Source organism: Sorex araneus, chromosome 7, assembly GCF_027595985.1.
Source record: "Sorex araneus isolate mSorAra2 chromosome 7, mSorAra2.pri, whole genome shotgun sequence".
NCBI lineage: Eukaryota > Metazoa > Chordata > Mammalia > Eulipotyphla > Soricidae > Sorex > Sorex araneus.
In genome coordinates, this window is record NC_073308.1 from 13,926,051 (window position 1) to 13,950,440 (window position 24,390).

Here is a 24,390-nt window from a genome sequence, read left to right on the forward strand (position 1 = left end):
CACTGGGGGGCTGGAGCAATAGCACAGCAGGTAGGGCCTTTGCCTTGTACGTGGCCGACCCGGGTTCAATTCCCAGCATCCCATATGGTCCCCCGAGCACCGCCAGGAGTGATTCTTGAGTGCAGTGCCAGGAGTAACCCCTGTGCATCTTGGTGTGACCCAAAAAGAAAAAAAAAACAGTTCGTCATGTTGAGTTCCGGGGATGTCAGTAACAGACTGGGTCAGGTGCTTCTGTTTAACCCCTAGGGCAGTAGACCCTGGCTGCCTGTCAGAGTTGTCTAGGATATTTGCACATGTATTGATGGCTGGCACCCACAGCCAGAGATTCTGATTCTGATGGTCTGGGCCGTATAGCCTAGATGTCTGACTTACTGGTTTATTTGTTTTGGATGAACCACCCGTGGTGCTTAGGGGTTACTCCTGGCTCTGCACTCAGTCATCACTCCTGAATTGCCCAGGGGACCGTATGGAATGGGACATGGAACTTGGGTTGGCTGTGTGTAAGGCAACTGCCCTGCCCATGTACTAATACTCTGACCCCCCAGTACTGACTGTTTGGAGAAGAGAACTTCCCAAGTGTGCTTAGGGAACCCCGTCCACTCCTATCCACCGTAGCCGACTGGGTTGCAGGGTCAGTGCCAAGGCTGAGGATGCGCTTCAAGTTCTGTGGTGCTGGTGACCACGAGGCCACCCAGAGCACAGTCACACTAGGCCATGCTCAGGAAGCCCCCAGGGCCACGCCTAGTGAGGCTCCAGAGGCCATGTGGTCCTGGGGCTCGGACTCTGGCTAAACACGTGTCTTGTCCTGACCCTGCAGTATCTCCTTGCTCAGTGGGTCTCTGGTTGTTTCTGAGGGTGAGTGAGGAGGAAGCACCAAATACCCCTGTGAAGTTCAGGGGCCCCCGGCATCAGTGCTCAGGACTGGCTCCGCTGCTGTGTGGGGGAACATCTGTGGTGCTGGGGTTGGAAGCAGGGTCCGGCCACCGAAGCTGCCTGTGCAGCAAGTGCTCTACTTCCTGTCTCATCTCTTTGACCAGGTAATGTAGGTTTGTTTTGGTTTTGTTTTTCTCTTTTTGTGTCACACCCGGTAATGCTCCGGGGTTACTCCTGGCTCTGCACTCAGGAATTACTTCTGATGGTGCTCGGGGACCATATGGGGATTTAACCCGGGTTGGCCACATGCAAGGCAAACACCCTACCTGCTGTGCTATCGCTCCGGCCCCTGCTGTAAAATTTGATAACTGAAGAGATAACTGAATAAGTAATTTTTTTTTTTCTTTTTGGGCCACACCAGGCAATGCACAGGGGTCACTCCTGGCTCTGCACTTAGGAATTACCCCTGGCGTTGCTCAGGGGACCATATGGGATGCTGGGAATAGAACCCGGGTTGGCCGCGTGCAAGGCAAACACCCTACCTGCTGTGCTATCACTCCAGCCCCCTGAATAAGTAATTTTTAAGATAATAAATGCCCCTGCATTATTGAAAAACTTAGCTTTACCTATTTTGGTAAGTCACAACAAGGTGAAGAGTCTTCTGTGATTTTTATTTTATTTATTCAACTTTATTTTTGATTTTTGGGCGATACCCGGTGGTACTCAGGATTTATTTATTCTTGGCTCTGAGCTCAGGGATCACTCCTGGCAGGCTGCAGGACCATATGGAATGCCAGGATTGAACCCAGTTCTGCTGCATTCAAGGCATCTGCCCTACCTGTTCTGGCCAGGTAGCTTAACCTTTGGCTTCACCTTTGGCTACTAGTTTGATAATTATTACTTTGCTTTTTATTTTAATAATAATTATTTGTTGTTATTGTTTTTTCTTTCTTTGTTTTGGTTTTGGGGCTATATGGTATACTCGGGGGTTACTCCTGGATCTAAGCTCAGGATCACTCTTGGCAGTCTTGGTGGGTCTTATGGGAAGCTGGGAATCAAATGTGGTTAGTTGAGTACAAGGCAAGTGCCCTGCCTGCTGTACCGTCTCTCTGGTCCCTTAAAGCTTGTTTTAAATGGAGAGGTGTCCTTAAGCTTAAATACCAGAGAAGATTCATGTATATTTGTCAGTCTTTTTTTTTTTGGCGGGGTGCAGTTTGGGGTGCACCTCTGCTGGTACTCAGACTTAATCCTGGCTCTGTGCTCAGGGGTCACTCCCAGTGTCGCTGGAGATGAAGGGTCGAGCCTGGGTTGACTGCAAGGCAGACACCTTTTCTGCTGTGCTCTTTCCCTGGCCCCAGCCTGACATCTCTGTGTTCTTTCCTCAGCCTGACATCTCATCAGGAGCCCATTCATAGCTTCAGGAGGGAGGCTTCACAGTTTCCCTATGACTTGACTTTGCTTTGGGGAGGCAACAGTCTGAGGACCAATCATGAGATATCAGGGCTTCCCACATGGAAAGCATGCACTCTAGGCCTTTGAGCTATTTCTCTGGCCCCTATTACTTTTTTTAGTTAATGAGAGAAAAGTTACATGTCCTTTTGTTTTGTTTTGTTTTGTATTTGGGCCACACTAGCGACGCTCAGGGCTTACTCCTGACTCTGTACTCAGGAATCACTCTTGATGGTGCTTGGAGGACTATATGGGATGCTGGGGATCAAACTCAGGTTGGCCATGTGCGAGGCTAGTGCCTTGCCTACTGTACTATCGTTCCTGCCCCTATATCTACATGTCTGTCCTTCATAGTTAAAAATTTTTGTTTTTGGTTTTGCACCACATCTGGCAGTACTCAGGGCTGCCTCTGCCCAAGGATCGTTTCTGGTGGGAACGATTCAGGGGACCATATATGGGGACCAGACCTGGAGTGGCTGTGTATAAGGCAAGTGCCCTACCTGCTGTACTATCGCTTCAGTTCCTAAAGTTTTAAAAATCTGAATAACCTAAGGCTCTCGTGCTGTGACTAAGTTTCTTGCCTTTTTATATATTTGTAGTATGATGGAAAAGGATTAAGATCATCCTGTTTTCTCATGGTCACCTGACCTATTTTCATCCATTGAGAGTGGAGAAAAGCAGAGGTTTTAATCTTTGCCCTTAGTTGCTTAAATTGTACTGTAATGTCTTAAACTTGTTTTATTTTACTACTCTAAAAGGATTAAAAGCCTCATATATATTGAAAGATGTGAATAAACTATAAGACACATCACCCACTCCAGGCCTTGGAATTATCTGACAGCCATGTGTGTACCAGGGAACCAGCAGTTCTAGCCCTAAGTGTACCCTCTGAAGAAATACTGGAACCCGGAATCAGGAGACACATGCAGAAAATTTCTTGCATTTTTTTTCAATAGCAAGCAAAACCTTTGGAGTATCTAATAATGAAATGGTTACATTCTATAGCACTGTCATCTTGCTCATCGATTTGCTCGAGTGGGCACCCGTAACATCTCCATTGTGAGACTTGTTACTGTTTTTGGCATATCAAATACGCCATGGGTAGCTTGCCAGGCGCGCGGGTAAGATACTCTCAGTAGCTTGCTGGGCTCTCCGAGAGGGACGGAAGAATCGAACCCAAGTCAGCTGCGTGCAAGGCTAACGCCCTACCTGCTATGCTATTGCTCCGGTCCCTTACATTCTGTATCTGATTATTTATGAAAATAATTGAAGTACAGCTGCATGAGAAATCATAGATCAATTTTAGAAACAAATACTGAGCAAAAATCAAATAGCAGAGGATTGTATGTACAACATGATACCCTTCTTACAAAGCCCCAAAATAAAACTAAGTAATATCTCATTTTGAAAGATGTGTGTGGCACAATTAAATTTCTTTTTAAGGAGCTTTTGAATGTAGCCTGAGACTGAACATGTGCTTTGCATTTAGAAACGGGGTTTGATCCCCAGTAGCATATGTCCCCCAAGCACTGCTGGAAGGAATCCCCAAACGCAGAGCCAGCAGCAGCCTCCCAGCACTTTGGATGTGGCCCAAAAACAAAAATACAAACCAAAAAAAAAAGATCTTTTTAAGCCAGAGGAGTGATAGATAAACAATTGAACATAGACATTAGGAAGCAAGAAAGGCAGACAGAAAGGGCAGGAGTACACATTTAATTCTAAGGAGCTTGGTGGTTTGGGTCATTTTCATTATGCTTTGTAATCACATGCTTTTCAGTATGTGACAGTTGCTTTATTGTTTAAAATTCTTAGTAAAAATGATCAGCTTCCGATTGGGAGATGTACGTAAAGCTGTAAAGGACTGATAATTCTAAATCAGGATTAAGGAGTAGGGTTAAGGCATTCCTGTGAGTCAGTAAGAAAAAAAGACAGCACAGCTGAAAAATCTAATGGACGAACAAGCTGAGTAGGAATTCACAGGGGAAAAAAGGACCAGAATGTCTAATTAACATATAAGTTTTCACTCAGCTTTACCAAAAGTAAGAGGAATGCAAATTAAAACAGTGACAGAGAGATGCTTATGGACGGACAGACATTGAAAGGTACGACAGACCCGAGTGCGGTGAGCTGAGGAGCAGCGAGGAGCTCCTCTCGCTGGGGATGTTGATGTGGATGCAGTCACTTTGGGTGTCCGATTATGTAGGGAATGTTTATACCTCAAGACTCAGTGATATACTTCCAGTATATGCTCAGGAGAAATTTTGCCCTGGTGCCCAGGAAGGTGTTGCAGAAATGTTCAGGTCATAGTGAATGAAATGTTGACAGTAATATAAATGTTTACTTATAGGTAAATTTTTTAAAATAGTAATATTTATATAAGAAAATTATGCCCCACAGTGAGATGTGTCCACTAGAGTTGCACTAGTGAAGCTCAGAACTGTAGTCCTGTATGTCATAGCATTTGGTGTAACGAGATCCTGGGAAACCTCTCACGAAGTGTTTAGGTAGGAAAGAGGGAGAGCCCCACAGAAGGCAGTTTCCCAGGGTGAGGCGTGTTCATTGTTTTCCGGATGCGCTGACCCCTGGGTGTCCCCAAATGTGGGAAACTGCGGAGTCTGTGGTAGTGGGCAGTTTCCCTCACCCCGACACGAGGGAAAAGAGAAGAGAAGGAAGCGATGCCGCGCCACCCGTGTGAGTGTTGCCCTGCCGCTGCAGGGCAGTGGGGGCTGAGGAGGGACTGGGGTGCAAAGCTTTCATTTCTCTAGTTTCACTTCTTTTACAAAGACAAGTGATTGGAGATAAAGATTTCAGATTATTAACCTCTGTTTAATATGGATGATGGCTATATGTGTTGTATTTTTCTGTGCCTTTGTTTTTTATGTTTGTAATACCTCATAATACTTAAAAAAAAATTGACACAGTTGTAGTTAAAAAAGTGTAAAACAATGAAAGCACCTAAAAAAGAGCTTCCCCTGTGATAAACCTGCAAATGCCAGACAAGATTTGGCTCTCCCTAATACTGCCGTCCTGGTAGGTAACATAAAATCTGTGAAATTTAGAAAATACTCCTCTAAGAACTATTACACAGATTATCAAATATTTGATAAATACATGGATAGGTTATAATTTTAGCTTTGGTAAATAAAGCTTTGTTTAATTATTTCCTCAAACCAAAGGATAAGTATGATTGGAAGAGGGATAATTATTTTGAGCGGAAGACAAGTAATTTCCAAACTAGACTCTGCTGCTCAAATAATTCTGAGGCCTAGAGCAAAGCTGTTTGGGGCATCATAGTTTTATTTGCAATTTGGGGTTAGTTAGGTCCTGCTTCCTGAATTCTGTTAGGAGGCAGCAGGCTTGGAAAGGCCTCCGGAGAGCTGGGCACTCTCAGCCCCGGCACTGTCGGGACAGAGACCTTTCATCCCAGAAACGTGTCCAGGCTTCGGCTACGTGTTGGCAAGTCTCTTGGCCTCGCTGTTTTGTTACTCATTTCAGAAGTGCTCAGGCAAATCAGATGTGCCATCCAGCTGCTTGCTAGTCCTGCTTCTATAGTTTGGGTAGCAGCAGGTGGCACTTGTAGTCTTTGGTCTCTGGATTCTGAGCATCCCCTGATTGCTGCCCTCCCTGACGTGTGGTATGTGTTTCAGGCCTTTTCCACAGTAGGCACTCCTGACTACATTGCTCCCGAGGTGTTCATGCAGACCGGGTACAACAAGCTCTGTGATTGGTGGTCGCTTGGGGTGATCATGTATGAGATGCTCATTGGTAAGTCGCATGTTTTCAGGGGACTTTCTGTGTAGCCAGGAAAAATGACCCCTAAATTGATCACAGGCTCTGTTTCACTTGGGTTCATTTAAGCCCTGCCTTTCAAGCTGAAAACGAGGTGGAAAACTCCTGGCCTCCAATGTGTCCAGGCTTGCAGGCATCCTGTGGTTGCTTTCCTGATCATTTGTCATGCTTTGCTTCCATCTTCTCCATGTGGCAGCTCTTCCAGTCAAAGGCGTTTATTAAATATCCATTGTCTGGAGAGAGTCTTAACTAGGCGTTTCCCCTCAAACTTCTTCCTCCCTTTCTTCTCTCAAAGCCTGTAAAGCATGGAAGCCTCTGCCCTTTCTCCCTCTAATTTGGATGGTGTGTCTACGTATTTGGGGACACCTCTGTGGGGGTGGTTATATGCCTGTGAGCACTAGAAGAGTGAGTACATCTGTGGTAGTACCAAGTGAGTCTGGGTGGGTGACTGGTGATGTCTGTCTGGTCGAGTTGTGTTGGGGACTCTGGGTGTGTGCCTGTGGCAATGGGATGCAGACCCTTACGAGGCGCAGGTCGAGGAACGTGGCATGTGAGTGTCCCTTGTCTGGTTCGCACGTCTCAGGAGACCTGACTCTCTTAAAGCCCGTGGTCTTTTCTCATTAACGTGTTTGACACTGTTCCCACAGAAGGATATTGTCAGAATGTAGTCTTTTTTTTTTTCTGTTTGGGCCATGCCCTGCCATGCTCAGGACTTACTCCTGGCTTTGTGCTTAGGGATAACTCCTAGTGGGGCTCCCAGGGCCATGTGGAGTGCTGGAAGCTCAGGTCAGCTGTGCGCAGGGCTGGTTCCCTACCTACATACTGTGGCTTGGCCCCCAGAATGTGGTGATTCCTTAAGGGTGTTGTTTGATCCTTTCGTTCCATGGGGCTCACTTTTACTTCTACTTACGTCCTACTTTTTGCCCCTAGTGGTAGCAGAATTAGAATTTCGCTTTAGGGTTTAGAGTTTTGCTGGGGTGGGGGTGGAGGATGAAAACATTGGTTTAGCTGTATTCTCAGGTGAGTGGGAAAATCTCGTCCATTTCACAGAGGACATAGTAGTTATTCAAGGTACAGAATTAAGTTAAGGAGAATAAGCTTAGTCAGACTCAAAGTTATGAGATGTAAACACTCTGAAGCCCCTGTTTAATTACAGGCTATCCACCTTTCTGTTCTGAGACTCCTCAAGAGACATACAAGAAGGTGATGAACTGGAAAGAAACCTTGACTTTCCCTCCAGAAGTTCCTATCTCTGAAAAAGCTAAGGATCTAATTTTGAGGTATCAGTCAAAAAACATCTTTTTTGTTCCCTATTCAGCTCTCTTTTGACATGGGTGAATCCATTTTTATAAGCCTCGCATGCTTTTTAGAATCTTTCCCCCTTTTTACCCATTCTGTTTTTTTTAAAAAGGTGAGGGTAGATTTTTCTTTTCTGTGTTTTTGGGCTTATTTTTTGTTTGGGGCCATACCTGGCCGTGCTTTGAGCTTACTCCTGGCTCTGCGCTCAGGGACAACTCCAGGCAGGATTACATATGGAGTGTCAGAGCAAACCCGGTTTGGCCGCATGCAAGGCAGGTACGTACCTTATCTGCTTGTGCCCTTTCCCCAGTGCCATCCTTTTATTTGTTTGGGCTACATCCAGCCGTGCACAGGGCTTACTCCTGGCTCTGAGCTTAAACATTACCCTTGGTGGGTTTGGAGGAACCATATGGGGTGCTGGGTTTTGAACCTGGGCTCGCTACATGCAAAGCAAACACCCTACCACATCTCTTTGGCCCCCCTCTTTATTTTTCTTTAGTGAATACTTGAGGTGTGCTAAAAGGCATCTGTCTTTTCCAGATTCTGCTGTGAATGGGAACATAGAATTGGAGCTCCTGGTGTTGAAGAAATCAAAAGTAATTCTTTTTTTGAAGGCGTTGACTGGGAACATATCAGGTAAATTCACATAAATACTTTTAAGATTATCAGTAAATTTGTAGTTCCGTACTAATTTGGAAGCAACATCATTGGCAGACTAAGAGTAAGAGATTCTTAGAATTCATGGTTGTTTCCTGTTTCTCGTTCACGACAAGACTGGCAGGGGCTTTTTCTTAGCGCTGTGTCGTGTGCGGCGGAAGGAGTGGAGGCGCAGTGACCGGCGCAGTGCGCGTGGGTGCCCTCAGGGGAGTGTCTGGAAGGCTGTGTTGCTTTACTCCTGCCTGGGACACATCAGCCATGGCCGGGGGCCACCAACAGGACTTGCCGGGACAGAAAAGGGATGTTATGGGGTGGTGGGGGCGGGTCCTTGGAGGAGGGAGAGAGAAAGGCTAACTGGATAATTGTTTGACTTGGTCTCCTTGTGTCTTACCTTTGCCCCCTTCTGTTGCTTTGTTGCCCACCTACCGTTGGCACCTCTGGTAAGAGAAGGCAGAGCCCTGGAAGAGAAGCACTTGGAGTTCTCCATCCCTCTTTAGCAAACCGGGCAAAGATTTACTGTGGGTTTTAATTTATACTATTATTTTTGTCTTGCTGTGAATCATTTTTATAAATTTTCATCCTAAATTTGAGTATAGTTGTTTGGCTGCTGTGTCAGTGGTTAGAAGTTTATTTTTGAGAACATAAGTGGTCCCTGTGAGTGGTGTCTCCTTGTCACACCAGGAGTATTCTTTTTTTTTGAGACATATTTGACTTGTTCTGACTCATAAGCACTAATTTTGGCATATGTGTTATTGGCAGAGAGAGACCTGCTGCAATATCTATTGAAATCAAAAGTATTGATGATACCTCAAACTTCGATGAGTTTCCAGAATCTGATATTCTTAAGCCAACAGGTAATACTCCCAGCACTGCCTTTTGCTGCATTACTCCCCCGGCTCCCACTCACCCTCCAGTCTTGAGAGGATATTTGCAAGTCAAGGTAGAGAATACTATTGGAGATTGACTTTTGTACATACATTTTTGTAAGTATTTTTTCTGTGTTTATGCTGTTAGCAGTGAAACCTTATCAGGTGTAAATTGGGGATACAAACCTTCATGTTTTGTTGCTTTTTTTTTGGTTTTGTTTTTTGTTTGCTTTTTGGGTCACACCCAGCAATGCACAGGGGTTACTACTGGCTCTGCACTCAGGAATTTTTTTTTTCCCTTCTTTTTTTTTTTTTAATTTATTTTTTAATTAGTGAGTCACAGTGAGGGTACAGTTACAGATTCACACATTTTTGTTCTTGTTTTTCCCTCATGCAATGTTTAAGAGCCCATCCCTCCACCAGTGTCCATTCTCCACCACCAATGAACCCAGTATTCCTCCCACCCCCCCAGTCCCATCCCTGCACTCAGGAATTACTACTGGCGGTGAGCAGGAGACCATATGGGATGCTGGGAATTGAACCCAGGTTGGCCTAGTGCAAGGCAAATGCTCTATACCCACTGTGCTATCACTCCAGCCCCAAACCTTCCTGTTTGGACCATTCCATAGTATAAATCACACAGGTGTGTTCTTTCGTTGTTATTTATTAAGTTACAGGTTAGATGAACCTGAAATGACAGAACAGAAAGTTAAAAATAGTGATCAAAAATACAAGATTAATAGTCAAGTGTATGTAGAAGTTTTGTACAAAATGCAAAGCAGACTTTCCCTAGCCCTTCTGAATGCCCTGGGGGGAGTGGCTGCCGCAGCTCTCACTGTGTTTCTTTCCAGTGGCAGCAAGTAACCACCCCGAGACCGACTATAAGAACAAAGACTGGGTCTTCATCAACTACACATACAAGCGCTTCGAGGGCCTGACTGCACGGGGAGCAATACCTTCCTACATGAAAGCAGCCAAGTAATGCCTGTGAAGTGGACCCCAAATGGAGGAGAGCGTTTTGTGCAGCCTCACGGTTTTCCCGTCACATCACTATCACTGTCATCCTGTTGCTCATCAATTTGCTTGAGCGGGCACCAGTAATGTGTCCATTGTGAGACTTGTTGTTCCTGTTTTTGGCATATCAAATATGCCACGGGGAGCTTGCCAGGCTCTGCCATGTGGGACGGAGGACTCGAACCTGGGTCAGCCGCGTGCAGGGCAAACGCCGTACCACTGTGCTATCGCTCCAGCCCTCCTGTCACATACTCTTTTGAAAGAGCTTCCAAGAAGTTTATGGAAACCACGAGTATGTTATGGTCAAGTCTCCTGAAATGTGATGGTAGGTGGATTCTCCTCCATCCATACCTGAAAACCTATAAAACAGAGACAGCTGTTTTTACTACATCAGCCCTATGCTGTTCTGCTTCTTTAGAAGTGTCATGAGCCAATTTGATAGATATTTGAAAAAAAGTTGTTTTCCTGAGTTCATCGGAATGAAGGGGGAAAAGCAGCCATCATCCAAACATTCTTGAGATTGTAACATGTACCATCAAATACAGCCAGTTCTGGTGATATTGTGACATGCTTTCTGCCAAGCCCACCAAGTATTCCTGTTTCTTCTTTACAGCTAAGAGTTCCATAGTACTAAAGGAATAAAGCAATAATGAAAGCCTGAGAGCCAGCATTCTGGCTGAAGAGAACAACCCACCATCCTCTGTGGGGTAGTGATGGTAGTTTTTCCTCATACCTCGGCTTGGGGTGAGTGGCTTCTCAGCCTCCTCCATCGTGGTGCACTTTATTTATGGTACTAGGATAAAGACCCTCAGTCCTTTGGTTTCTCTTCCCCTTCCTACCCACCGAAAGTCTCGGGGTGAAGTCTCTGCTGCTTCTCTGGGTGATGAGGGAAGGGGGTGACAAACTTGATCTGCTGTTGCTCTTAGAAGACCCACAGCCATTGGGCATCGCCACAGAGCCTCAGAACTGGTGAAACACCCTCACTTGTTCATCACGGCTGTACCAGCAAACCCCTAAGATGTCTCGGTGAACCAGCAATGGCCACGTGTGCCGCCACAGGAACTCTGTTCATTCCTCCTGGCACACGGGAGGCCTGGAACCTCGTGGTCAAGGTGCTCCTCCTCCAAGGCCTCTAGGACTTCTCAGAAGGGGAACAGGACCCAGGCCACCACAAAGTGCCACTTACTCCTTAGCACGTGGTGCAGCTGTGTGTGTCTCCTCTCTCAGTGTTTATCTTTCCCTACTACTATGACCACCTTGCCTTGGAGTCACGATTACGGTCTTCCTTTGCAGATTGCTCTCTGGAGGATGCTCCTCTCCCCCAACAGGGTTACCTGCAGCGGGCTGCCCACGCCTCTGCTCTGGTGCTTGCGCCTGAGAGGCCCTCGACATTAGCACAAAGTGCCTTCTCATAACTGCCACCACTTTTTGAGGAACTTTGCTACGTCAGAAAGATGTGGAGGCTCCATTTTAATGCATTATTGCTTTTTAAAGTTTTGATGATTCTGAATGCATCATTTGCACCTGTGTGATAACTTTGCCTGTCATAGGACGCCAGAAGTCAGAAATTGATTTCTGCCAGTCTTGAGATGGTTAAGATCTACTTAGAAAGGGAAAAATAGCTTAGCTTAGCCATTCAGAAAAGAAAAATGGAGTATCAGAGTTACATTCATAAGTGAAACTGCTTTGGGTTTTATAATGTTTCAGAAGAAAAAAAGACTTATAGCAAAGTATGAACACTGGGTGAAGGTAATCTGTTTGCCCTTTAGTCTTTTCATTCATAGTATGTTAGTGAGAAGGAAGTAATTAAGATTCTTTTATGTAACTTGTAGTTTATTTGTATTACCAAATACTTGGGGTCTTGACCCCCACTTGTTTTGCAAGAGTGAGTAAGAGTGGTGAAGTTTGCTGGTGAGTCTGTGTTGGGGAATGACAGGAATGATTAGTTTTAGGGGAAAATGCCTGCATTTTTAACTTTGAAACTTCTCAATAAACTGTGTGAAAGTACAAGTGTGAATCGGATGTGTTTTAAAGCTAACATGGGTAGTAATTGGAAGCTGCAGTGCTGGTGACTTCTCAACCCTTTGCATACCCATGGAACATCGCTTGGCTGTCTTTATTCAAAGTATATTTCTTTTCTTCTTCTTAAGCAAGATAGTTTATCACTAAGTGAAACTTTTATGTGAGGAGAGAGAAAGACAGAAAATAGGTGTTAAAGAGAGAACATGGACTTCTCCAAAGTGAAAACACATGACACAGGGCGTTTTCCTTGTACGTCGCCCACCTGGGTTCAGTTCCCAGCATCCCATATGATCACCCAAGCACTGCCAGGAGTAACCCCTGAGTGTTGCCGGGTGTGACCCCACCCCCAAAAATAATTAAGCAAATGTGATACATGTTCAAGGGAGAGCAGGGGCTTGGAGAGCAAGCCTCAAAGTGATGTTTCTTTCTGCCTCATGGAATTGGTGACCTGCTTTATGCTCCTCTTAAGTTCAAGTCTGTGCCAGTAGGTCTGTGTTACAAGCCTGGCTCAGGGTGGTGAGGTGCTAGGGAGACTAAGGAGAGAGCTGGCTGACCCCTGATAGTGCCTCTGGGCATCTCAGTGTGGCCTCATTTTTTTCAGCTTGGGTCAACCCTAAGTCTTGAGTTTGTAAAGGATGGAACTGAGACTCAATCCTTACTATCTCTGGATTAGGCATCTCTCTCCAGCTGTTTTGTGTACTTGAGTCCTGTTGTCTTGTACTTCTTACCCCTGCTTCAGAGCAGGGAGAGGAGCCTCAGGACAAAAGGCAGCACTCCAGCACAGGGGTTCCAGGCAGAGAGAACATGCAGAGAGTATCTCTATCCACGGCACTGGATTTCCAAGAAATATGTTGGAAACCTTGGTATAATACTGGTCCTCAATAATTCTTACCAGTGGTAACTGTTTCCTACTCTCCTGACAGATTGAAACAATACGGCTGCCTTTCAGCCTCTTGTTTTCTGGAGGGGCATACCTGGCATTGCTCAGGGGACTGGCTATGTTAGGGATTGATGTGGGTAAGGCTTTACCCATGACGGCTCCTCAGCTTGGGTCTGGGAGTTTGGATGCTGGTGGGGATGGCCTGGGCTGTGGTGGTCTCAGGGTACTGTTACTGTTACTTTGTAAAAAACATTCTCCAGATTCTCCAGTCACTTTTGTTACTTTATAATTTTCCTTTTTTTTTTTTTTTTGCTTTTTAGGTCACACCTGGCTCTGCACAGGGGTTACTCCTGGCTCTGCACTCAGGAATCACTCCTGGCAGTACTCAGGGGACCATATGGGATGCTGGGAATCGAACCCGGGTTGGCCTTGCACGCTGTGCTATTGTTCCAGCCCCCAACGTTTTCCTCCTTTGTTCCTTGTATTATCTATGGATAAAATATGCCGGTATTATCCCCATTCTCCCAGACCCGTGTCCTAAAGTGCCATATCCATTGAATTTTCTTCAGTCCTCATCTTAGTCAACCTGCAGCATTCACACTGTAGACTCAGAAAAAAACAAACATTGCTCCCACCCGACTTCTACCACCTAAATGTGCCCCTCAGCTCAAGGTCTTGCTACCTGAAAAGGCTGCTACAGGCTTAAAATAAAACTTCAACTAGAGCTTTTTTTGCTTCCATAACATTTTGGGGATTGGAGTGGGGTTTGTGATCCCTGAGCCACACCCAGAAGTGCTCAGGGATCACCCTGGGGGATTGGGGAAGGAGGCAGTGGGATTGAGTCCTGCTTGGCCATAGCAGGGTAATGCTGTACCCGTCCACTTTCTCACCCCTCCAACAGCATTTCTATCTGGCAGTTCATGCAGGAACCTCCTAGACTGTTCCCCTCTGCAGACATGCACAGCTCTAGGGTGTGGTCATGCATTCTCCTTTTCTGTTGCCGATGGAGGTTGTGTTGGGTGGCTTATTTGAAATAGAGAGGTGGTAGCCTCAAAGAAGGAAATCTGCTTTCTTCACACCTGTTACCCTGGAATCATCTGAGGACATCTAATTTGACTGAGGTCTGGGATGGAGCTGCTGGACGGCACATTCACCAGCCTCGTGAGGCAGCCAGCAAACCATACCTGCCTGGTGTGGGAGATGAGCCCTGCCACCCAGTTTCTCAGAGAGCCATGGATTCAGGCACTGCTCTGTGAGGAACTGCTTCTTGCACCTGATTTCCAAGAAATATGTTGGAAGCCTTGGTATAATACTGGTCCTCAATAATTCGTATTGAGGACAAAGTATTAATTCTTGCAGGAAAGTTAGAATAGAACCCAAGCTGCCCGCCATGGGACTTTCTACCAAGGTAACAGTCCATTGCTATGGTCTTGTCAAGGAGAAGAGTTAGAAACTTCTGAGGGCCTGTCTCCCAGGTCCTTTATCACAACCTTTTATTTCTGCTGGAGCTTCTCTCAGAGGGGATCCAGGCTTCTCTGCACCTGTGCCTGATAAGATCTCAGTTCCAGGTCTACAAAGTGGGTCTGGAAATAATGCTTTCAGCAGCTCTACGGCTGAACTCATCCCCAGCAGTCCGCCTACTTTATTTCCCACCAAGTTAATTTGGGGAGAATGTTAGTTGATCTGTCCTTCCCCTTTACGAGTCTGTCATCTCTTACCGCCACCCCATCCCTAAAGAAATTCACTTGCATTTCACATCTGATCATGTCATTTTGCAATGTCTTTAAAAATTTTTTAGTAATTCATGAGCCCAGATATCTCCAAGAATCCTTCCCTTTTTTGCTTTATTCTCTGCTTCATTACCCCATCTTCCCTGTTGAGTTTTGCTTTTTCTCAGTTGAGTTGGTCCATATTCATAGGTCAAAAACTATTGTCCTTCACAATTTGATCCGTGACACTTCTAGAATCCTCTGTGAACTTTCCTTTCATAGTAAAAATTGGCTACTCTTTTGGGGTTTGCAGAATAACCCAGATTGCTTTACTTTTTTTTTTTTTACTTTTTGGGTCATACATGGCGATGCACAGGGGTCACTCCTGGCTCTGCACTCAGGAATCACCCCTGGCAGTGCTCAGGGGACCATCTGGGATGCTGGGAATTGAACCTAGGTCGGCCTCGTGCAAGGCAAACGCCCTACCCGATGTGCTATTGCTCCAGCCTCTAACACGGATAAATCTTTTGTTCAATTAAAAGCTGAGAGAGACCAGAAATATATATAGTACAGTGGGTAAGCACTTGCTTTACGTGCAGTCACCCCAGGTTTGATCACCGGCACCCCATAGACCTCCCAAGCTTTGCCAGGTATTATCCCTGAGCACCGCCAGGTGTGGCCCCTAAACTGGTAATCTTGTGGCACTGAACATTCTTAGTGGTCCATTGCTGCTGCGAGACATGCTTTTAACCACTCTGCTGAGAAAGATAAGCCTAGGAGGTACAGGCTTGAGCCTATCACTAAGCAAGTGCCGTGGCCAGGTAAGCTGAAGGGGCCTCAGACACCTATGAAAGGACTCAGTCAGGATGGGGCAAGGAGTCCCAAAGCAGTATTCCCACCTGGCTGAGCTTCACCCTTTAAATCTGTCTTTCATCCCCGCTGTGGCTCCTCATTTCTTTAAGCCAGAACCACAAGTTTGTGAGTTATCTGATCTTTCTAATTTGCATTTGCTTTGGGAAGTCTTGTATCTGAGGGCCCAGGGGAGTGCAAGTGAAAGAGAGTGTGGGGCACTGACCAGTAAGACTCTGAATGTGAGTCAGTGATAGCAGGATGTGGTCAGGCACAGGAAGAGGTTCTGCTCAGGCACCAAGGGCACCACTCCCTTAAATTTTTTTAACACCTTGTTTTCATGTTATTTTTCTAGAAAAATCAAAACAAAACATGGACACACAAATGGTAGTATTTTATTTTAGAAAAGGCATCCCAAATAGAGAATTTCGTAAACACTGGCAGGTGAGCACGTGCAATAAAAATACAAAGTAAAAGGGCAAAACTTAGAAGCATTTTGCCTTAGAGGAAATAATCTTCTGCTGTGGTGATCCTGCCCGGAGGACGAATGTGGCTCCGTCTTCCCATGCAGGTTATCAGGTTTGTTGCTGGAACTCACTGTGCCCATTTTAACAATTTTTAAACGATGGCAAGAAGTGGCATTGAGTAAATTATTAAACCCCAATTCTTCTTTTTACTACTGATTAAGTAAGGCGCCACATTATACTTTTTGACAGTTTGAGTTTTTAAAGGTCTGTGTTGACTGCTTTTACTGACAGAGGGACCCACAGGAATGCTCTTTGCAAATAAAGTATCTTTCCTGGGCTTACCCCACAGTACTGTCATAGACCATCCTAGATATCACACCGTTCTCTTGAAATTGAATTTAATGTAGCCTGCTGTATACTGCTCAGCAAGCCAGCTTAGATTCCCTGCCATTTTACCTGTTTCTTCATTTTGGAAAAGACTTTAATCAGTCAGCGTACTCTAACACTATCTCAGCCCACTCCAGCTTTTCAGTGGCAGATGTTTCTGAATCAACTACATGGTATGATGCAGACACAAACTCAGGTTCATCTTTGCTTGCTGAAAGGCCACTGAGTAAGACATTCTATGTAAAATTAAAATCCTTTTTTTTTTTTTTATGAAAATACTTCTTATAAACAGTCTGGCTTTCTTATTTAGGCACTTAAAAAAAAAACCACCAAACCTTAGTTCCACCTTTTGAATTAGGAACAGACCTGTGACTGAAGGGAACTGCCATTGTCCATACGGGGACAAAAGAGAGGTTTGCCCCCATGGAATGTTCAGGCGCTGGAAACAACAGCTGGAGGGGAGCCATCAAAGTGATGCTGGGCTCAGATGGGAAGGCAGTTGGGTGCAAAAGAAACCTGTGGGCCCCCTCTTCTCTCGGTCACCAGTACCTGGTGACACTGGCAAATCCCCCTCTAGAGCTTTCTAGCTCACTCACACCCAAAAGGTTGGAGCTCAAAGCACACCAGCTCAATTTGAGTATGTTATGTAGGACACTGGAGCACTATGAGGTTGACCTAGTTTTGAGAGCCCAAAGAAATGAATCATTTACACAACATAGTACAAGTTCATGCCATAATTCCATATCTGGGTTTTTACTTTTTTAAAGGACTGATTAGTGTGTTAGTTTACACTTGTTTACACTTACTTAGTAGTACATAAGTTATATTAACGCATATTACACAGTCCATTTAAGCTTCCTTGGTGGTGGCATGAAAATAGAAAGTATAAATAAAGCACCAAACAGTTATTTGGGATGGCCAACTAAGGTGGGTAAGGCGAAAGCCAAACCTGATCTCTATTATAGGTTTCACATAAAAAACAAAAATCCCAAAACCCACTGGCTACAGAAAATGACCTTGACCTTACATCTAAACCCTGGCCATCAGCCTTGCAAAAGTGTGCCAGTGGTAATCAGAATTTTAGGTGGAGGTGACTCAATTTAACCCCCTAAACACTTTTCTGAGTAAGGAATATTGTAGGCAAATGCAAATAACTCTTCAAAGTCAGGAAAGAGCAGTTCATTTGACTTTCTCTTTGAAAGACTCTGACCAGAGCAGTCATAAAATGGAATCAACTACCATGCCCTTTATCTCTTGGGAATGGAATTTAAGAAAATTGTTTTCCTGAGGGAACATCTTGTCACCATTTGTGTTGAATGAAAGTTTGGAAGGCTAACTTTCACACTGGGAGATATTCTCAATACATATACTTCCAGTTTTAGACTTTAAGCTCTACTGTTATCAGCCATGGAAACATCAAGGGAAGATAGTTTAGTCCAAGGGGGTGCGGGTGGGACTTGTCATATAGCATGTATGACTAACAGCTGACATCCAAATTACTAGGCCCAAGTCCCTTTAGCTCATCCATCCTTTGAGGATGACAATATTTCTTAGCCAGTGACTGAGCAGTGGACTACTTTAAAAACTAAAGTATACTGGTGCTTCAAACTCCATAGTATGAAAAAAATGTACCAGGATAAAGCCAGGCTAGGTGATGTTTCTCTTCCAGTTTCACCCCCAAATGCTTCCTTCCCTTATAGTTATAAACTATTGAAAAACTGAGCATGTATGAGAAATTTCTACCCAGATCTTGAAAGCCTTTAGATATCCATCCTAAAGACCTCCAAACCACAACGAGCCAAGTGCTATGCTGGAGAGCAGACCTGTGACTTCAGACAGCAAAGTCGCCTAATCTGAGAGGTACTTTCATTTCAAACCATCTGTTTGGGCTGAAGAACAAACTAAATCATAAGTTTCATAAACATTCAAAGAATCTATGGCTTTGGATTGTTCATTGAATTATAAAAAACAAAACCAAATTTAAGCTGTTAAAAATTTCTCTTGGACACATTGAATGAGGCCTGTTCTTTCCAGATGCCAACTCAATGCAGAGGCGTTTTCTTTAATACCTAGTGAACATCCTGCTTGTAGAGCTAGAGATTGTCTCCTTTTGTTTGGTCCCTTTACTGCCAAGTCATTTGCCTGGTATAAAACAAAACACAAAAAACCCAAGGACAGAATTTCAAGAGTGAGGACAGCTCTATGAGGCAACAGGAGTCTTGACTTCCTTTCCTGCTTCTGCAGTTTTGCAGACTCTGAACAGCACCAATCCCCCAATTTCAAGTTGGTACAAAGCTGGTAGTTCAGTTACCAATGAGTGCTTTTCCATCCCCCGCACCAGAGGCACAGACTTTCTGGAAAGGACACACATAAATTGTGGGAGAAAGGGAAAGGATGGGGGAGACAAACCAGGGTGAGGGGTAGCTCTGAGCATCCCAAACAGAGAAAAGCTCCAAAGAAGGGCGGGCCAAGAGCTGGCCCTAATCCTGAAAGTCACTGGAAGCCATCTGAGAAAGCGGGGCATTGAGTCGGTCAAGTTCATCCACCTGTGGTGGGTGGTGCATTAATATCTCCTGGTCTTCCAAGACATCCTCTCCGGCAGCCACCAGATTAGTGAGTGATTTGCTCCGAACACACTGGAAATCCACATGACGACTCTTTCCTTCTTCCTTTTCCCATGACATCTGGATAAAGGGGCGCTGCACATAGTTATAGATTACTTCAGATCGGCCACCAGGTCGCCTCTTAATTTTTTCTTTACAGGTAGGGTAACCTGAAACAGGAAAAGGCCATTCTCAGGACTCCAGCAAATTGCTCACTCTGCCTTTTGTGCTGCTTTTTTCCTAACCACATACATTTCCTCCCGAATCCAAAGACAATATAAGAAAACCATGGGAGACGTGTCCAGTCTCTGACCAGGCTTCCCAATGCTAATAACCAACAGGCTGCTTTCACTCCAGCTCAGGTTAGTAGTTCTTGTCCCTAAAAGCAAATTAACAAAATTTCTATCCCTTCTAATGGAGGGAGACAAGCCTTGTTCGTTTCTCAATCTTTAGTTACTGGTAGCAACACTACAGGAAAATCCTGGCTTCTCCAGCCCTCTGATTCTACTTAGAGAGGAGAGGGTGACTGTCATCAGAAAGTCATTAAGAAAATGTGCAATGTTTAGCAGAAAGGTGTCAAGTGGTGCTGACTAAGGTATTTGAATGGCTCTCCCAGATATGGAAGTTATCTTCTTGCTGCAAAGCAGCTTCTAAGGAGAACAGAAGGGGAATCAATTTTCCACTAGCTACAAGGAAGACTGTTCTAATGTAAAGCAGTGTGATGTGCTGCCCTGGGAAATGCGGTGGGTCTCTAGCATCCTGTCCCTACAGTTTCAGAGACAAGGGGGAACATAGTAGAAATGTAGTAGTGATCTCAAGAATCACCTCCAATGCCAACCTAAGTCAGACTCAGTCTAGTGTGTTCCCTGGGTACAAGTGAACACAGCACACAAATTAAAGACTGCTGGAAAGGAGACCAGGTTGGCATCAGCACCTTCCAAGCAAAGTCAGGTTCTGAGACTAATCTTTGGAGACCACTGCTCTGTGGTCATTTTAAAAATCATTTCGGGGCTGGAGAGATAGCACAGCGGGTAGGGCGTTTGCCTTGCACGCGGCCGACCCGGGTTCAAATCCCAGCATCCCATATGGTCCCCTGAGCATGGCCAGGGGTAATTCCTGAGTGCAGAGCCAGGAGTAACCCCTGTGCATCGCCAGGTGTGACCCAAAAAGCAAAAAAAATAAAATAAAATAAAAATCATTTCAAGTTATGCCTCCAGGGCCCTCTGAGAGATATAGTATAGGGCTTAGGGTGCTTGTCTTGCATGCAGCCAACACGGGTTCCATTCCCAGCATGTGATCCCTCAAGCATTGCCAGGAAAGAACCCTGAGCATAAAACCAGGAGTCAGCCCTGCACACCGCTTCGTGTGGTCCAAGATGGGGGTGGGGAGTCATTGTCAAGGTCATTTAGAATAGTTCAGCCAGTAAAAGGTAGTTAGTCAAATACTCTTACACTTTGAGCCCCTAAGCTACAGTTTTCAGAAGGACCCTTCCAAATTCTGGAAAGACCCTAAGGCTTCTGAAGAGCAGCCTCCCACTCAGTGAGCCCTCAAGCTGACCCCGTCCATCAGCACCCTTCACCTTTACCACTAAGCTGGAGTTAATCCTGGAGCTGTCTGAAGGCATTTTCAACTGGGAATCAGTTGAAAAGAAATGTAAGGGAAAATTTAAAAAATGTATACTTCCAACTTGTCAGGAATGTAATTTTCATGGCATGCTATTTCTCTGGGTCCCGAGGTTTTATGCGGATGGGGACGGGGGTAGAAAGAGAGAGTAGGGGGTTCCCAAGTGGTGCTCAGGAGGCCGAGGGGTGACTCAACAGATTCCTGGCCAACTGGTTCAATGTTAAGCTCAGAGGATGCAGCACTGCTCAGGCCCTGCTGTACCGGGGATCACCATGGTCCCCCTAGCGATGCTATGGAAGGGGGTGGGACATCTGGTGCAGGTACAGGTCACAAGTTTACTAGTGACAGCACACTCATTACCTTCAATTCCAATGCGAATGTTTTTTAGGCCCCGTTCCTTTAACACTGTTTTAGCGACATCTCGATTTTCAATGTACTTGAAGAATCTGTAGAGCTTTGAGCTATATAGAACTGAAACAAAATGAATAAAAACAAAAGCCTGCAGTTAGTCCTGTAGTAAAGGCCTCTGTAAAAGGGAGAAGCTAACAATCATGGGCTGAAAAGTATACTTGAGCCCTGTTTCCAAAAATATCCAGCTGGATACAGAGTGAATGTGAAATAATAAATCAGTCATAAAGAAACCAGCTGAAATTATTTTAGTTTCAAGGGTGGGACAGACCTTTCTGGCTATGAGATTAGAAGAAAATCTGATAGCACTGACCACATAGAAATACAGTACTTAAGGAGCTGGAGTGATAGTACAGTGGGTAGGATCAAGTGACTGACCTGGGTTTGATCCCTGGCATCTCATATGATCCCCTGAGCCTGCCAAGAGTGAACCCTAAGCACAGGCGGGTGTGGCCCCCAAAAAACCAAAAATAAAGTGCCTTGGGACTGGATAGTACAGCAGGTAGGGTGCTTAACATGCATGTGACCAACCAGGTTCGATCTGTGACACAATGAACACTGTGTGCACCACCAAGAGTAAGCCCTGCGCACAGCTGGGTATGGTTGGCCCAAAAACCCAATGATAATACAGCTCCTGTGCATAGCCAATATCACTACCGACAAATTCAAAGCAGGGCAGGGCGCAGGGACTGGAGAGACAGCTCGACAGAATGAGTGCACGCTTTGCAGGCAAGAGGCCTCAGGGTCTGAATGCTGGCAGTGCTGTATGGTCTCCAGCACTGCCAGGAACAACCCCCAGGAATCACTGGGTGTGGCCCCCAAACAGAAACAAACTAAACAACTGGGGAAAAATATTTGCAATTGTATTATAAAGCACAAACTTTTCTTAATAAAGTGGTCACAAATCATCAAGTAAAAAGGCAACACAACTGTGTAATGGGAAAAGGCAGGATACAGTTAACAGAAAAGAAAATTAAAATGACTCTTAGGAATTAGAAAATATATTCAACCTCACATGAAATAAATGCAAATTGAAACTTAAATGGACTGTTTTTTTTTTTTCTTGAAGTAAACTGATTTTAGTTAGAGGTTTCTGAGGGAAGGGATGAGTGGGAGAGAGAATAGTAAGAATAATGCGCTCAAGAGAGAACACGGGCTTCTCCAAAGGTAGAGGAAGCTCTACACACATCCTAGCACTGGACACGGAAGCATGAAAGTACACATCTCAAGAAGGGAGATTGCTGGCGACACGTGCTCAGGCACTGCATGTGCTCGGCCACGTGGGCACAAGCAGCACAGGGGCTCAGGCAGCATATGCGCCTCAAATGGACTGTTTTTCACTGACCAGAATGGTTATAAGTACAACAGTCTTGTGAGGGAATAAGAAAGCCATTCTGCCGCTCTTCATCTCACATCTTCCAAGATGTGACCAGAGTGGCCGCACGTGTGTGGCCTCTCCATTGCTGGATGACCAGGATCTCGGAGGCCAGCTAAACTACTTTGGTACCAGTAGCTTCTTGCAGAAATGTCTCTAGACTGTGAACTAAGCCACAGCCCCATGCCGCCCCAGGAGGGGAAAGGTTTTTCTCTCTCCGCTTTTCCTTGCTGGGGGAGGGGGGCGCGTGGTGACCGCCATATTGTAAGGACCACTAAAGAGAGGTAAGAACTTGCAATGATGCAATTTCTAGCAGAAAGTTCCCTGGACTTAGTTACTAAAATACAAAAATCCAGAACCTCCTATCTCTTGATTCTCAGCAATGGAAAACAAATTAAATGCTTCCTTTTCAGCAGGTCTGATTTTGGGGAGGGGGGGGAACTCCAAACAATAACAGTGAGTTTTTTGTGGAAATATTGAATATAATCAAAGTAAAGAGAAAGTAAAGTGAAAATTATCAGCTACACAGGCGGGGCAGGGTGGAGGTGGGAGGGGAGGTATAACTAGGTTTCTTGGTGGTGGAATATGTGCACTGGTGAAGGGATGGGTGTTCGAGCATTGTATAACTGAGACTTAAGCCTGCATGCTTTGTAGCTTTCCACATGGTGATTCAATAAAGAAAAAAAAAAGCCGTCCTACTGTTTTGTGAATGAAAACTGAAGACTTTATAAACAGATTATATACCAAAAGCACAATGATTTTTGTCATAGAAATTTCATTTCTAGTAATAGCATTTTTCAGAGACAGATCTGTGTGAAAAGCCTGTTTCACTGACGTTACTGGGTAAGTGCGAATTTGGAAAATATGAGCTTAAGTGCCCATGAGCCAGGATAGTGAAATCCGTATGATAATGATCATATAATGGAATACTTTAGAACAATGAAAAGGAGACTTCTGATGTAAGGGATAATACAGCACAGCATGTATAATAGGGTACCATTTACAAAAAGGAAAAAAAGTATGCAGTTGCACCTAGAAGGATATAAAAGCAGCTGAGAAGGGAAACTAGCAGCAGTGGTGGAAACTTTCCAATTATCTTGTGTACTTTCTGAATTTCGAATTACTGGTAACTCAAAAGTATTTAAAAATGAAAGGAATGACCCCACCATGCAGGGTGCTGCAGGGGAGCAGCACAGTAGCAAGCGGCAGGAGCAGCACTATCTACCCATATCAGTCAGCAGCCCCAGCCAGGGCCACCCTCTCCCAATGGTGCCCATCAGCCCTCGGCTCGGCTGCTCCTCTCGGCAGCATGTTTCTTGCTGAAAGCATCTAAGCCATACAAGGGTTTCCTACTTTGGGAATATTCTTCGCCCATGGGTGGGGGGTGGTCTTCATCCCAGTCCACGGAATCCTCATCCGTTAGCACAACAATGTGGCACTCTCGCTCCCCTTTCTTGGCACAGCCCACCATGATGGGCAGGATGAGCTCCTCGAGGTAGTGATCAAACTGCTTGTGAGCACCATCATTTGACAGTTCATGCAGCAGAGCACCTGGGGAGAAGAGGTGCAGGTGAGCACCCTATCCATTCCAAACACACACGGGCTGGAGAGGGAAAGCCTGAGGCAATCACAGTAGCTGTCATCATGGTCATAGGCCTGAGAAAGACAGTTTCTTGTTTCAAGGCAATATTAAACAGTTTGTTAGACTTGTTGGTGAAATCCATTATATTATACCACCCCTCAATTTACTCATATTTAGTAATGCCTGAGTATTATGATTAGCTGAGGTTTTTTGGGGGATATAAATATTAACTATAGGAGACAGAACACTATCATTTAGGGATGATTTAAGACACAAAGAACTTTTTTTGAAGATACTCAGAACCCAAATTTCATGGAGTAACAAAAAAAGAACATTTTCTTCTTTTTTTTTTTTCTCGGCCAGAAGAACATTTTCTGAAGTGTGGCAAAATTATGTAACATGTCCTAAGTGTGTACTGGGTCCAAAAGAGAAACCACAAAACTTTCATTAAATATGCAGGGAAATGTATAATAACTTCAAACAATAATTTTTAAAGTTATTTCACAAATCTGATGTATTTAATATAGTTTTCAGTCAA

The 24,390-nt window shown here is 44.9% G+C and overlaps 2 protein-coding genes across 15 annotated transcripts in view; one reads left to right on the forward strand and one right to left on the reverse strand.

Annotated features, from left to right (window-relative positions):
- Nucleotides 1–12,393, forward strand: part of STK38 (serine/threonine kinase 38) — a 57,340-nt gene extending 44,947 nt beyond the window's left edge. For 7 of the 8 annotated variants that reach the window (XM_055144508.1, XM_055144507.1, XM_055144509.1 and 4 more), the window contains exons 10-14: nucleotides 5,970–6,087; nucleotides 7,268–7,391; nucleotides 7,951–8,046; nucleotides 8,827–8,921; nucleotides 9,785–12,393. In XM_055144508.1, the coding sequence (XP_055000483.1) occupies nucleotides 5,970–6,087; nucleotides 7,268–7,391; nucleotides 7,951–8,046; nucleotides 8,827–8,921; nucleotides 9,785–9,915 (564 nt within the window). In that variant the 3' untranslated portion in view covers nucleotides 9,916–12,393. Of the gene's footprint in view, nucleotides 1–5,969; nucleotides 6,088–7,267; nucleotides 7,392–7,619; nucleotides 7,687–7,950; nucleotides 8,047–8,826; nucleotides 8,922–9,784 lie in introns of those variants that run through there. The other variant, XR_008631054.1, reaches the window with a different exon arrangement.
- Nucleotides 12,394–15,782: 3,389 nt separating this feature from the next.
- KCTD20 (potassium channel tetramerization domain containing 20) overlaps nucleotides 15,783–24,390 on the reverse strand; it is a 35,727-nt gene continuing 27,119 nt past the window's right edge. For all 7 annotated transcript variants that reach the window (XM_055144631.1, XM_055144632.1, XM_055144637.1 and 4 more), the window contains 3 exons: nucleotides 23,624–23,821; nucleotides 20,848–20,958; nucleotides 15,783–19,034 (listed from right to left, as the gene is read on the reverse strand). In XM_055144631.1, the coding sequence (XP_055000606.1) occupies nucleotides 18,742–19,034; nucleotides 20,848–20,958; nucleotides 23,624–23,821 (602 nt within the window). In that variant the 3' untranslated portion in view covers nucleotides 15,783–18,741. The remainder of the gene's footprint in view (nucleotides 19,035–20,847; nucleotides 20,959–23,623; nucleotides 23,822–24,390) is intronic.